This window comes from Pleurodeles waltl, chromosome 8 (assembly GCF_031143425.1).
Source record: "Pleurodeles waltl isolate 20211129_DDA chromosome 8, aPleWal1.hap1.20221129, whole genome shotgun sequence".
Taxonomy (NCBI): domain Eukaryota; kingdom Metazoa; phylum Chordata; class Amphibia; order Caudata; family Salamandridae; genus Pleurodeles; species Pleurodeles waltl.
In genome coordinates this window covers 694926679-694941060 of record NC_090447.1, presented here as the reverse complement: position 1 = coordinate 694941060, position 14382 = coordinate 694926679, and the positions used below count along the sequence as shown (strand labels likewise).

The following is a 14382-nucleotide window of genomic DNA, read 5'->3' as shown; positions in this document are numbered from 1 at the left end:
TGGGACAAAGTCCCTTTCAGCAATGGGAGAGCCTTGGTTAGTTCGGTTTGCCTCCGCAGAGAACGTGCAATGTCAGCTGTTTTGCGCATTGGAGTTTCCAAGGCTGCACACGCTCAGCGACGCTTTTCGTCATGAGTGGAGCTCAGGACTCTTGGACGCCTTACCACCAATACCACCCCTGCCCAGAGTTCTGAAGATCAGGCACGACCGGGCCCAAGTAATCCTGGTGGCTCCAGCCTGGGTACGAAGAGCTGCTTCTATGAGCAAAATGTGAGGCCCTGGTGTGTCTGTAGGCTGTGCAGCACAGACTACTCTGGAGGGAAAAAAGCAAACGTGCAGGGATTGCTTCATTGAGAGTGCACGCTGTCACTCCAAACTGCACTATGGTTGAAATGTTTATGGGAAAATGGTCTACATGCCTGCAAATGCCATTGCTTAGAGTCTGTGAGAGCTATCATTTCAGCCCTTTATTATCCCCTGTGTCCCTGCAGTCTTCAAAGCTTCTGGGCCTGCCACAGCATCCTCGTTCTCCCTGTGTCACCAGTGACACCCCTCCTTCTTTTCACAATCGTACATTGTGTTTACCTGTGGACAGTGCCAGAAGCCCCCTCTTGTCTCAGCTCCTGGGATTGTCCACAAACAGTAGACAAAACCTTTTTGGGTGTAACCGCTGTTTTGCAGCATGAATTCTTTTCTGGATCCCCATGCACCTATTCCGCCATCTAGTGGTTGGGTCTGCAATCATGTTTTACTTTGGGGGATCATTGTTGACCACCATTTGGTGATAAGCCCATCACTTGTGTTACATCAGACTACACCCCAAAAGTTCCTGTGCGTCGCCTCCATCTTCAGACATTTGTTTTCTGCAGTTGGTCCTGGAAGCATGCTGGAGGAGCTCTGTAGAATCTTCTAGGATCTGCAGAGAAAAGAAAAGGGAGCCAAAAAGCAGAGCATCACCGGAGAACACAAAGAACATTGTATCCTTTTAAGAGAACTTCCCTCAGACAGGGGAGTCCGGTACTGCAAGACATGTGGCCAGAGAATGCAGAGGAGGGAAACAGATGAGTAATATGGAGAACACACCCTTTAAATTATGTCCAAACCGCCACCACAAATCTGCGCTGTGGGATCCACACAAAGTTTGTAACCTGTGCCTTTCGACAGATCACAGTGGCAAAGACTGCGAGGTCTGTTCGAAATTCCTACCAAAAACTTGCAAGGCCAGACTGAAGCAGCGGCTTTTACATCATACCATGACCGGCACTTGATAATCACAGGAATGCCTGAGGTGCCTGTGTCTCTCCAGCGATGACGAAAAAACACTGAAGCAGGTGAGCCGTCGCAGGGAGAAGAGTCAGACTCTGAAGGGAGCGTTGACATCGAAAAAACAGAGCTGCAAGGAAAGGGACGAGGGACGATGAAAAGAGAAATGTAATGAAAGTCCTGAAGGCCATCTCAACGTCAAAACGTTTGATGACTGAAGATTGGCACAAACACAGAGCTGCACAGGTCCTGACAAAAGGACACTGGTGGGGGAAAGCTTTTGAAATGAGTCTCAGCACCAGCACGCACAAAGGGGGGTGTCAAAGGAAAGGCTCAGAGACAAAGGACACGGATCCGATGGCCTCGAAGAGAGAGCCCCCCTCGGCGGCCTTTGTGTTTAGCTCAAGACTTTTGGTATCCCCACGAAACCCTCAGTTGCGGGATTTGGGAAAAGATGTGCTAGACATCGGGCCCATTGATGTCAGAACCATACGTGAAAACAAAAGGACCTCTGATTACAAGGAGGAAGAGGCAAGCAGGGGATGTGAAGCGACAGAGCAGGTTTGAAGGCGAGTGGCAGGATATTGATGCCAAAACCTCAGAAGAAGGAATCAACAGCTATTCTTCCGGACCTTCTATTGCGGATGACTTGTCCGTATAGAATAGACTAATAAAGAGGGGGGCTGATACAAAGGGTCCAACTGGTAGAAAAGAGAGGAATCTTGCTTCCTCCTTGAAAATGCTGATGCCATCCCAAAAGGCGAACCTGTTCCTGCCCGTTCTTCGAAGCATTCTAGACCGGGGCTAAGAAGCCTTTAAGGATTCTGTCACAGCTATGGCAATTACTTCTCAAGTGGAGTAAAAATGTAAATATTCTACACAAGATTCACAGTACATCAAGGGAGACATGCTGATAGACTCCATGAAACTGGCAACACCTGGTGGGTAGGAAGATGGAAAGGGAGGCAGCAGTGCAATGGAGAATTGCAAACTCCAAACCTCTCCATAACAGATATGGGCAGCAGCAATGAAAGGAAATTGTGGATTGATGCAACACCTCCTAGAGGAGTTCTAGAAAAGAGCAAAATTAGTAACCCAAGTCGGCAAAAACATTGCCATCTCCTGCCTCAAATCCCCGCTGGGTGAAGCAGATGCTGCAACCAGACAGCTGTGGTGGACACCACACTGAAGGGGCACCTATGGCTTAGAATTTTCAGATTCAAGGCCAAGGTACAATCCTTGGCGATAAATATGCCATGTACAGGGGAAGCAGGTTCTCCAACAAACCCAACAGCAATACCAACTACAGGATTTCAGCCAGTGGGCCACACAGCAACCTACTCAGCAGCAGTAGCAACACTTGCCATGACATCCCTTTAATGGAAAGCCCAGAGGTAGGGGCAACACGCAAGGAGAGGAACTTCCAAGTGACTCGGGTGACCAACAACCTAAACACCATTGGAGGAAGAATAGGAGGATTCCGCTAGGAATGGAGGTCAAATCACCTTTGACAATTGAATCTTAAGCATCATAAAGTATGGTTAATGCATGGAACTTACCAAAGCACCGCCTCATGTTCCCCCAAAGACAAGAACATTAAGGGAGCAAGAATTCACAGTTGCGAGAAGAGGTCAATAAATCATCAAAAAGCAAGCAATAGAAAAGTCTGTACAAAGGGAAGCAGGAAGTGGCATTGATGAGCATGCTTCCTAATACCAAAACCGTACTCAGCGCTGACACTGATTCTCAACCTTATGTACCTTAAAAAAATAATAATAATAATGGATAAATAGATAATATGAACGCAGCATTTCAAAATGAGTGTTGAAAAAAGTGATCCCTCTCCTTAGAAGAGGAGACTATATAGCCAGACTAGACCTAAAAGACTCCAATATTCGTATACCAGTGAACCGCAGGCAAAAGAAATACTTCAGATTTCTCATAGATGGAGAATACTTCCAATTAAGAGTACTACCCTTTGGGATAAAAATCTGCACCAGTGGTGTTCACAAAATGCCTGACTGCGGTGACCGCACAGAAAGGGTATACATGTCTAGACATACCAGAACAACTGGCTGGTAAAGGCAAACGCTAAACAAAAATGCCACAGGGACATGCAAACCGTCATCAGAATGCTCCAGAATCTAGGGTTTACCATAAACCACGAAAAGGCATCACAAAGAGTGAAGGTGTTCCTTGGGCCAACATTGAACTCGAGGACAGTGCAGGCATACCCAGTCCCCAAGACAGCGTCAGCAATAGCGGAGCAAACTCTGCTCTATCAGAAGGGTCAGTCTCTGACAGTGAGGACTGTCATGAAGCTGGTGGGCATAATGGCTTGATGCATCTCCCTCACACCACATGCAAGACAACACATGCGACCCATACAGCAATGTATCTGCATTGAATGGCGAGTTCAGAAGGAGAGAAAACAATGGAACACATCAAACATGAGTATAGGGGACCTTTCAAGCTACTAACCCCCACAGTGACACAACAATAGAAGCGCCCCACAAGAGCTGGGGAGGGCACATGGAGGATTTGAAGATCACAGGTCTCTGGAGCCCAGTGGGAGCTGTGAAACACTAAATACCTGAAACTAAAGATATTCTTCCTAGCGCTGAAGGCATTTCAGGCGCATGTGAGGGGGCAGACCATGCTTATACAGAAGTACATTGCAACAACTGTTTTACCTCCACAAACATGGAGGAATAAAGTAATTCCCACTGTCAAAATGAGCACAGAATATATGGATTTGAACGATTTAATGAGACGCCACCCTGGTAACAATACACCGTACCAGGAAGGAAGCAGAACACAGAAGCTGACAGACTGAGCAGGCAAAAGAATACCTCCCACGAATGGGAGATCAGACAGGAAGTGCTAGACGGAGTGCTCAGACAGTGGGTATCAGTCATAAACATGTTCGCAACAGCAGAAGATGCTAAATGCCTAATCTTTGCGTCAAGGTTTCCACACCACTAGTCTGACAGAGTGCCCTGTTCATAAACTGGTCAGGGAGATTTGCCTCTGCCTTTCCACTGATCCCAAGAGTTCTGGACAAAGCCAAAAAAAACAGGAACGTCATTCATACTAATTGCCCCACAGCGGACCAGAAACACATGGTCCTCGGATCAACTAGAGATGTCTAAGGGACAAGTCATGCTAATCAAGGTGACTCAGGACCTGTTAACCATACAGAACAGCAAAGTGCCACACTCAACCTACTGGCATGACTCCTCGCTAACTAGTTTGGGCACCTTCAACCGCCCCTACAACAATGAAAATTCAAAGGGGGGCAAGAAAACCGAGCACCAGAAGGTGTTAAAACATCCATGTACAATAGATACATCCAATGGCGCACAGACCAAGGACGTGTAGAAGCAAGGACAGAACATGTAACATTGCTAATATACCTTACACACCTGTGTAGGAGGCTGGCCTGGCTTGTAGTGGGTACCAAGGGGTACTTACACTCTGTACCAGGTCCAGTTATTCCTTATTAGTGTAGAAGAGGTGTTTCTAGCAGCCTAGGCTGATAGAAGGTAGCTATAGCAGAGCGGCTTAGGCTGAACTAGGAGACATGCAAAGCTCCTACTATACCACTGGTGTCATATGCACAATATCATAAGAAAACACAATACACAGATATAAAATAAAGGTACTTTATTTTTATGACAATATGCCAAAAGTATCTCAGTGAGTCCCCTCAGTATGAGGATGCCAAATATACACAAGCTATATGTACACAATACCAAAAATATGCAGTAATAGCAAAAGGAAGTAATGCAAGCAGTGTAAAGTTACAATAGATTGCAATAGCAGCACATAGGTATAGGGGCAACGCAAACCATATACTCCAAAAGTGGAATGCGAACCACGAATGGACCCCAAACCTATGTGAGCTTGTAGAGGGTCGCTGGGACTGTAAGAAAACAGTGAGGGTTAGAAAAATAGCCCACCCCAAGACCCTGTAAGGTAGGTGTAAAGTGCACCTACAACCCCCAGAGAGCACAGAAGTTGTGATAGGGGGATTCTGCAAGGAAAACCAACACCAGCAAAGCAACAACAGTGGATTTCCGGACCTGAGTACCTGTAAGATAAGGGGACCAAGTCCAAGAGTCGCGACAGTGTCGAGAGTGGGCAGATGCCCAGGAAATGCCAGCTGAGGTTGCAAGGAAGCTGCCACCGGATGGAAGGAGCTTGGTGTTTTACAAGAACGAAGAGGACTAGGAACTTCCCCTTTGGAGGATGGATGTCCCACGTCGTGAAGAAGCTTGCAGAGGTGTTCCCACGCAGACAGACCACAAACAAGCCTTGCTAGCTGCAAGGGTCGCGGTTAGGGTTTTTGGATGCTGCTGTGGCCCAGGAGGGACCAGGATGTCGCCACTTGGATGAGGAGACAGAGGGGGCGCCCAGCAAGTCAGGGAGCCCTCACAGAAGCAGGCAGCACCTGCAGAAGTACCGGAACAGGCACTTAGAAGAGGAGTGAACCGAAGTCCACCCGAAGTCACAAAAGGGAGTCCCACGACGCCGGAGGACAACTCAGAAGGTGTGGTGCACTGCAGGTTAGAGTGTCTGGGACCCAGGCTTGGCTGTGCACGAAGGAAATCCTGGAAGAGTGCACAGGAGCCGGAGCAGCTGCAAATCACGCGGTACCCAGCAATGCAGTCTAGCGTGGGGAGGCAAGGACTTACCTCCACCAAACTTGGACTGAGAGTCACTGGACTGTGGGAGTCACTTGGACAGAGTTGCTGAGTTCCAGGGACCACGCTCGTCATGCTGAGAAGGGACCCAGAGGACCGGTGATGCAGTCTTTTGTTGCCTGCGGTTGCAGGGGGAAGATTCCGTCGACCCACAGGAGATTTCTTCAGAGCTCCTTGTGCAAGGAGGAGGCAGGCTACCCCCAGAGCATGCACCACCAGGAAACAGGCGAGAAAGCCAGCAGGATGAAGCGATACAAGGTTGCAGTAGTCGTCTTTGCTACTTTGTTGCGGTTTTGCAGGCGCCCTGAGCAGTCAGCGGTCGATCCTTTGGCAGAAGGTGAAGAGGGAGATGCAGAGGAACTCTGGTGAGCTCTTGCATTCGGTATCTGAAGAATTCCCCAAAGCAGAGACCCTAAATAGCCAGAAAAGGAGGTTTGGCTACCTAGGAAGGAGGATAGGCTAGTAAGAAAGGTAAGAGCCTATCAGAAGGAGTCTTTGACGTCACCTAATGGCACTGGCCACTCAGAGCAGTCCAGTGTGCCAGCAACACCTCTGTTTCCAAGATGGCAGAGGTCTGGGGCACACTGGAGGAGCTCTGGGCACCTCCCCTGGGAGGTGCAGGTCAGGGGAGTGGTCACTCCCCTTTGTCTAGTTTCGCGCCAGAGCAGGGCTGGGGGATCCCTGAACCGGTGTAGACTGGCTTATGCAGAGATGGGCACCATTTGTGCCCATCAAAGCATTTCCAGAGGCTGGGGGAGGCTACTCCTCCCCAGCCCTGACACCTTTTTCCAAAGGGAGAGGGTGTAACACCCTCTCTCTGAGGAAGTCCTTTGTTCTGCCTTCCTGGGCCAGGCCTGGCTGGACCCCAGGAGGGCAGAAACCTGTCTGAGGGGTTGGCAGCAGCTGCAGTGAAACCCCGGGAAAGGCAGTTTGGCAGTACCCGGGTTCTGTGCTAGAGACCCGGGGGATCATGGAATTGTCTGCCAGAATGGCATTGGGGTGACAATTCCATGATCATAGACATGTTTCATGGCCATGTTCGGAGTTACCATTGTGACGCTATACATAGGTAGTGACCTATGTATAGTGCACGCGTGAAATTGTGTCCCCGCACTCACAAAGTCCGGGGAATTTGCCCTGAACAATGTGGGGGCACCTTGGCTAGTGCCAAGGTGCCCACACACTAAGTAACTTTGCACCCAACCTTCACCAGGTGAAGGTTAGACATATAAGTGACTTATAAGTTACTTATGTGCAGTGTAAAATGGCTGTGAAATGATGTGGGCATTATTTCACTCGGGCTGCAGTGGCAGGCCTCTGTACGAATTGTCAGAGCTCCCTATGGGTGGCAAAAGAAAGGCTGCAGCCCAATGGGATCTCCTGGAACCCCAATACCCTGGGTACCTCAGTACCATATACTAGGGAATTATAAGGGTGTTCCAGTATGCCAATCTGAATTGGTGAAATTGGTCACTAGCCTGTTAGTGACAATTTGGAAAGCAGAGAGAGCATAACCACTGAGGTTCTGGTTAGCAGAGCCTCAGTGAGACAGTTAGGCATCACACAGGGAAACACATACATATAGGCCACAAACTTATGAGCACTGGGGTCCTGGCTGGCAGGGTCCCAGTGACACATATCAAACATACTGACAACATAGGGTTTTCACTATGAGCACTGAGCCCTGGCTAGCAGGATCCCAGTGAGACAGTGAAAACACCCTGGCATATACTCACAAACAGGCCAAAAGTGGGGGGAACAAGGCTAGAAAGAGGCTACTTTCTCACAACCTGCTAGACCCATGCATCACTAAAGGTACACCTGGCCGCTATAGATGCTCATACCAGAGGAACAACAGGGAACAGCCTTTTCACACAACCAGTAATTATCATGTCGCTCCGCAGGGTCAGCGAGCTGCAAGCGCTGACAATCCTACATGTTCCAGGATGCACTCAGCCGGGAAGAAAGGTGCACCCCTATTATTACTAGGAAACGTACAGCTGGCTGATACCTTCATAGCTGCAACCTGGACATCTCCCCACCCCTTCACATAACACTACTGTGTGGACATCAGTCTGAACAAGAAAGCACAGCCAGAACAGATAGCACTAAAACACCTGTTTTCCAAATCACCCTCTTTGCAACCGATCCTTAACAGAGGACCAAACACCACTAAGTAATCAAATGCACAGCATGTGAATCCAGAAGAGGATTCATGCTGCAAAACGTAATGGTTATTGACCAGTAATAGTAGTTTTGCAGCCTGAAGAGTTTTCTGGGTTCACATGAGACCCTCCTGCCACCCCAAAAAAGGGGAAAAGCAAACAGGCAAGTAGAATCAGTGATTCGAGACTAAAGGAAATTCAAGAGGTAAAAAAAAGAAAGAAGGGAGCAAGAGAGAAAAAAAATCTGAAGCTCTGACAATGCACAGTGTAGGAAAGTGCCTCTTTTTACATGGTCACCCCCATTTTTTTGCTCGCTGGTACTGAGGTTTTTCTACTGAGGAGCACTGGGTTCCTGCTAAATAGGTCCCCAGTGCCAGTGCTCTTTCTCTAAAACGAGTAAGATGTCTAATTGCATCCAGTTGCCGTACACTCAAATACCACTGCAATTCCCTAGTAGATGGTACCCTTTGTACCTAGGGCCTGGGTACTGGAGAGGGTCCCTAAGGGATGTCGTGTATTGTGCCACCCTTGGAGAACCCCTTAAAAATTGCCCAAAGCCTTCCATCGCAAACTCAGTGTTATGGTGCAAGCCAGGACAGAAAAGACAACATGGCACACAAATTGTGGTCCATGCCCCACTCACTGCATCTAAACTAATGTAATCACCCCTACAGCAGGCCTTAGAGCCCTAAGGCAGGGTGCATTATACTTGATTTGCAGTCCCTTTAATGTCTAGTCCAATCACTAGATGTTGCAAGTGAACAGGGAAGCCATCTTAAGGTATGTATCGGAGACATGTCATACAAGTTACATTGCTACATCATGGCTTCACTGAAACCTATGGTGTTTTGTGTCAAATTCCTCGTCTTAATAAATCCAGATTGATGTCAGTTTTGGATTTATTTGGACATGCACCCAGAGGGCACCTTAGAGGAGTCTCCTGAAACCTATTAGTCCTCTAGTGTGTTGGCTGACTGATCTCGAACATCCTGCCACCACAGACAAGTTTCTGACACCCTTGAGGTGAAAGCCCGTGCCAGAAACAAAGCCTTCTGCGGAGGAAGATGATCGCACCTCCTCCAGCAAGATGGCTAGTAATTTAGCATATCAGGACCAGGGGCTTTCAAGCCCTTGCCACCTTTGATATGCGACACCCAGCTTCCCCAAGACCTGGGAAATGCCAGCCTCTGCCCCGAGGTCCATTTGGCCTCAGTAGGCGTGTCCACCTTTGGGTTAGTCACTTCCATAAGCTGAGCTACCCAAAGTGGACCCTCGAGGAAGGGTTCCACCATCTTGATTTTGGTGGAACTAGGAATTCTGGGACTGGATTTTGCCCAACAGAAGTGGTCATATAGGGGGTGTAGTCACTCTACATTCACCTAAACACCCCTAAATTGAGTTTTTAGGTGCCCCCCTGACACCAGAAGAACAGATTTGACTAAATGAAGACAGAGGACCAAGCACTTCACCAAGCTGTCAGCATCTCTCTTGGACTGGAGGAGCCACTTGTCTGCACCTTGCAGATACCAACGGCAACGTCTGGCTTACTGTTCTGCTGACCACTGGGTCCACAGATTCAGCAGCCCCCCAGGAGGAGATCATCATGCTTTAGGAGGCCAGGTCCGTCTCCTCACCAAGTGTGAAGACCTCAGGACCCAGGGGAGCATCCTGCACTGATCCCAGTGATACCAGAATCCTTGCACCAACCAAAGCGTTTGTAGTCCAATCCAGACTCCAGTGCCATGACCCAGACCAGCCGTAAAGGGATCTCAGTAACGCAAGGACATCACCGAGAGTGACACAGCTGCCCTGTTTCGTCCCTCTTTTGCAGATCCACCCAAGATCTGTGGGCGCCTTGATGCTGGAATACCAACAACAAAGACCTGCCGCACTCAGGCTACAAGGACTCCCACCCACCGGGCCGCCCGTTGGGAGGTCCCAGACTCATCCCTCTTAACAGTCTTTTTCTAGGTGGCACCCCCAGTCACCAACGATGCAGCACCCAAGGCACCTGACTTGACCAGCAGCCCTGCACCTGGATGCCCCATGGCAGATAAAACTGTACTGCTGGTGTTTTAGTGACCTTGCTCCCTTAGCATAATCTACAGGGACCCCCTACCCCCAGTGCCTCTCTCCCTCCCCCCCACCTCACACACACAAACACACACACCCCCGAACCCCACCCTCCAAGAACTTCCTATAAGGACCCCCTAGCAGTACAAGTACTTTCAAGACTTTACCACGTAAAAGCTAATTTGAGTAAACGTATTACTTGCAAAATTGATACAAATGCAACAGTACTTACCTTCTTTGAAGTTTTTCTGGTGCTGAAATACTATATTTAAAAGTACCTGTATTTTTCTAAACATTGGTCTCAAGTTTGTTCTTGAGTGTTCATCTCATTTATTGACTCTGTGTTCAACAAATGCTTAGCACCAACCCCTGATAAGCCTACCTGCTCGCCCTCACTACCACAAAAGAGAGCTTTACTTATCCTCTGTAAACCAATAAGGGTAACATGTTCTATCCTCCCTTACATTCAGTGCACTACATAGCCAGCTTCCTACACACAGGAATTTGAGGGATGCTGTCTGACACACAAAAAAAAAACATAGAAGATCAAAAAGCGATTCTGAAACCAGCCACTAGATAGCAGAATAGATGCATAGCATGTGAATCCAGAAAACTGTTTAGGCTGCAAAACTACTACTTCACTGGTTTAGTTGTTCCCCATCACCCCCACTCCTCCTTTTGTGATCATCGAATCAATCAATATTCGAGTCATAGCAAGTCATACTATAGTTCTCAAAACAAATGGTTGAACTGTATTTTAATTTTCTATAATCGGGTTAGTGGGCAAAATAACTGTTAACTGTCCACATCTCAAATGTTGGCACAAATAGTTTTATGTATAAAATGAGGTGAAACTTTCTATCTGTTTTCAGGGTCGAGCACAAAGCCATCATTCCCTGATGTAATCTCTCTATGGGCTTTTTAACACGCCCATCAGTTTGGTTGGTTTGTGGGCTTGCCTTTTAAAATGTGTTTAATTTCATTAGTATGGAGAAGTGTGGCTCAATGGTTAGAGCGGCAGACCCTGAAGCAGAGATCTGGCTCAAGACCAGGGTTCAAGTCCCGCTTCGGCAGGTCTTGGGCTCAATTCTCCTTGACCAGATAATTCTCGCCTCGGTGCCTAATCTAATTCATGGGTCCCACTCTGCAACTCTGAGCAATAGCTTGCTTAATCTCCACAACGGCCCCAACAGCGCTTGGATGCCTGGCTTCACTCCTCACAGGGAAAAGCCAGGAGGGGTTCCATAGCGGTATGAGTACAGCGCCTTGAGACCCTAACGGGCGAGTAGTGCGCTATACAAGTGCTAATTTACATTTACATTAGTGAAAGGCATGCATACGTCATGCCTTTTCTGATGTTTTGCCCTCCTCGAGCTCACCGGCCAACTGCAGAAAACATACGAGGCTCCATGTTTTCCATATGGTTTCTGGACTGCTTTTTCTCTTTATTTCGCAGGCAGCGCTCTCTCACTGGACAGTAGTCGAGCGCTTTGCATGACATTGACCCTGCTACGTGGCTAGTTGCACTTTTGCCAGTTACACGGATAATTTCACTTTTGCTGATACGTTTCACTGCGAGCAAACTTCTGTTTCCTTCTGTGTCTCCTTCACACTTCATGGTGGCCATCGGCTCGCTTATGTGAAACTTTTACTTTTCAGTTTATGTGGCAAGAAAAGTCCGGTTAGGAGTTTAAAAAAGCGAATAGTTCTAACTCGAGCAAAGGCGAGACCCATTGCATCATAAATGCTTGTTTAATATGCAGAATGTGACTCGGAATTCAACAGACTATAGCGCATTGGTAGCAAGGTTTGCCAACTGATCCTAAAACGTAAATGGACATGGGACAGCTAAAAGTCTGCTTTCACATTAAACTTAATAAAAATATAATTTAAACATAGCCACGTTGTGGTGCTGTTTTGCACCCGCAGTCTCATTTCTTGTGTGTTCATCAGTTGTGCTGTTTTGATGCTGCAATCTGTTTTTGTGTCTTCTCTCACATGACCTGTTTTAAACTCTGATAGTGTGGAGTGTCATCAAATGGTGTCTGTCGGTCAATGCCGGAGCCATCTGGATAAATTACCACCATCCCTTGTTCCCTGTTATTCATCTATTAATTGTTATAGGGGTCAACCTTTGTGCCCTAAATAGTTACCAGGAACAAAAAGTGATGAATGGAATGCTTTAATGTAATCTCAACCACTGGTAATTACTCGGGTCGCATCCCAGTCCACCGTTAATTTCCATACCATACCACCTTGGTCTGGACCCAGCCATATGCAAATCAGTCCTGACCCTGCTCCAGTAGGAGCATTTAAGCCCGAACTACCAAGCAAGTTCCTCTATGTAGAAGATAACAAGCAACCCAAAAATGATTTTAGCCTAATCAGATCTTTTTAGTCTGGTGCAGCTTGGTTCCACTGGTTCAGTGAGCATGGAAGCCACGACTGAGCAGCACTTACAGCATCACACTTAGGACCCAGATTGATTTGCATATGGCTGGGTCTAATCTGAGGTAGCATGGTCAACAAAAAAATGGACTGGGATCTGACCCAGAGTAATTACATGTGACTTTGATTTATAGAGACATTCCATCAATCACTTTTTAGTATTGTACCATTGCCCATACGTAAATCCCGTGCCCACTCTGCCACTGGAGCGGCGTTGCGTCCGAAGTTGGTGGTGGAGTCCAGTTGTCCCTACCTCCCCTAGCACCATTTAAAGACATCGCACTCCATCAGCAAAAAAATACCAATCAACTGGCATGTGGCCTTGAGCAATAACCAGTGACTACTGTGTACATCTTTAATCAGATGTTCTGTGACTGCTTCACTGGCCTTGGAAAAACACTCCGCCTGCATGTTTCATTGGACTTCAGTGGTTCATAGGTAAATGTTGTAGATGTCGTTTTACACCCCTGTTTAAGACAGAAAAATATATTCATCCGAGTGATGGAGCCTATTGAGGTTCTTTGATTGTACCCAATGGAAAAATGTGTGCCATTTTACTACAAGTATGATCTGATTTGGAGGTCTACCTAGCTCATGCCTGTTGGCCCTTGCTCTCTCTTAAGAGGCATAGGTGAGCAAACGTTTTTTTAACTCTTCCCAGATATGCCTTAGATTAGGAAATAGATCTTGGAATGTAAGATCAGATTGCTTTGTCCTCGTAATAATGTTAATTACTGCCAGAAGTAAAATGCAGTACGTAGTTATGCTTTCATTCATAATTTCTTTTGTCTTTTGTTTTTAGTTTAATTGGTTGGGGGCAGATTAGAAGAGGAGTGACTATCAAGCCAACTGTGGACGACGACTAATCCAGCAAACAAAAGTAAAGATCACTTTCTTGAAAGACAACGAATGTATGCACACATGTTGTCTAAAATGTTAGACCATGTTTGCCACTTGTCGAGGAATAAAGCAGAACTGACTGGAGAAACACCTGAAGATAGTTATGCAGCTTTTGTGACACCACCATCTAAATTATAGATCTTTTCCAAGGGAAATCTATCACCATAATTCAAAACTTTGAATAACATTTTAAAGAACAGCCCCTACATTACAGTGCAGAGAGCCCTGTCCATATGGTAGTACAATTTGTAACATATTTGACTGTTGCAAGTAGTATGTTTTGAAAACAATAAATTATTTCTTACATTTTCCTTTTTCTGAATTGTTTGAATCGCAACCTTAAACGTACTACAATTAGTTTTTCAAAAGAAATAAACTCCTCTCGAAGACTGTCTTGTCCAACATTTTATTTCTGTCTTCAGATGGGTTGTGTTAATAGCACTAACTATACTTTGTGAAGAAAAATGTTTCCTTTGTGGCTTTCTACCACAGCTGTATTGAAATGTATTACAGGACTTGTTGAGATGCTGAGTTTGTTAGAATATGTAATGATTGATGTTGGAACTTAACAAACAGTGGTTCTCCTAGCTTCCCTTCTCCTATTACCTGTCTTTCTAAGCCTTCTCTGCCTATGTCTTTCTTCCTTCTCCTATCTTTTTACATCACTCTTCCTACGACAATGCATACTTTTCCATATTACTGTTTGCTTCTTGACTTTCTCCTTCCTTCCGCCTCTCCTTGCCTCGCTTTTTTGGCCCTCTTTTTTTTGGTACCTTTTTCCCCTGGGTAAAGAGTGAGAAAGGAACGGTTTTGGCCCATCTGGTGAC

General features: G+C 46.8%; 1 protein-coding gene across 1 annotated transcript in view; it reads left to right on the top strand.

Moving 5' to 3' along the window:
- EIF2S3 (eukaryotic translation initiation factor 2 subunit gamma) overlaps window positions 1-13947 on the top strand; it is a 301635-nt gene extending 287688 nt beyond the window's left edge. Inside the window, exon 12 of the mRNA XM_069204821.1 lies at window positions 13458-13947. Within this exon, the coding sequence (XP_069060922.1) occupies window positions 13458-13521 (64 nt within the window). The 3' untranslated portion in view covers window positions 13522-13947. The remainder of the gene's footprint in view (window positions 1-13457) is intronic.
- Window positions 13948-14382: the final 435 nt, after the last annotated feature.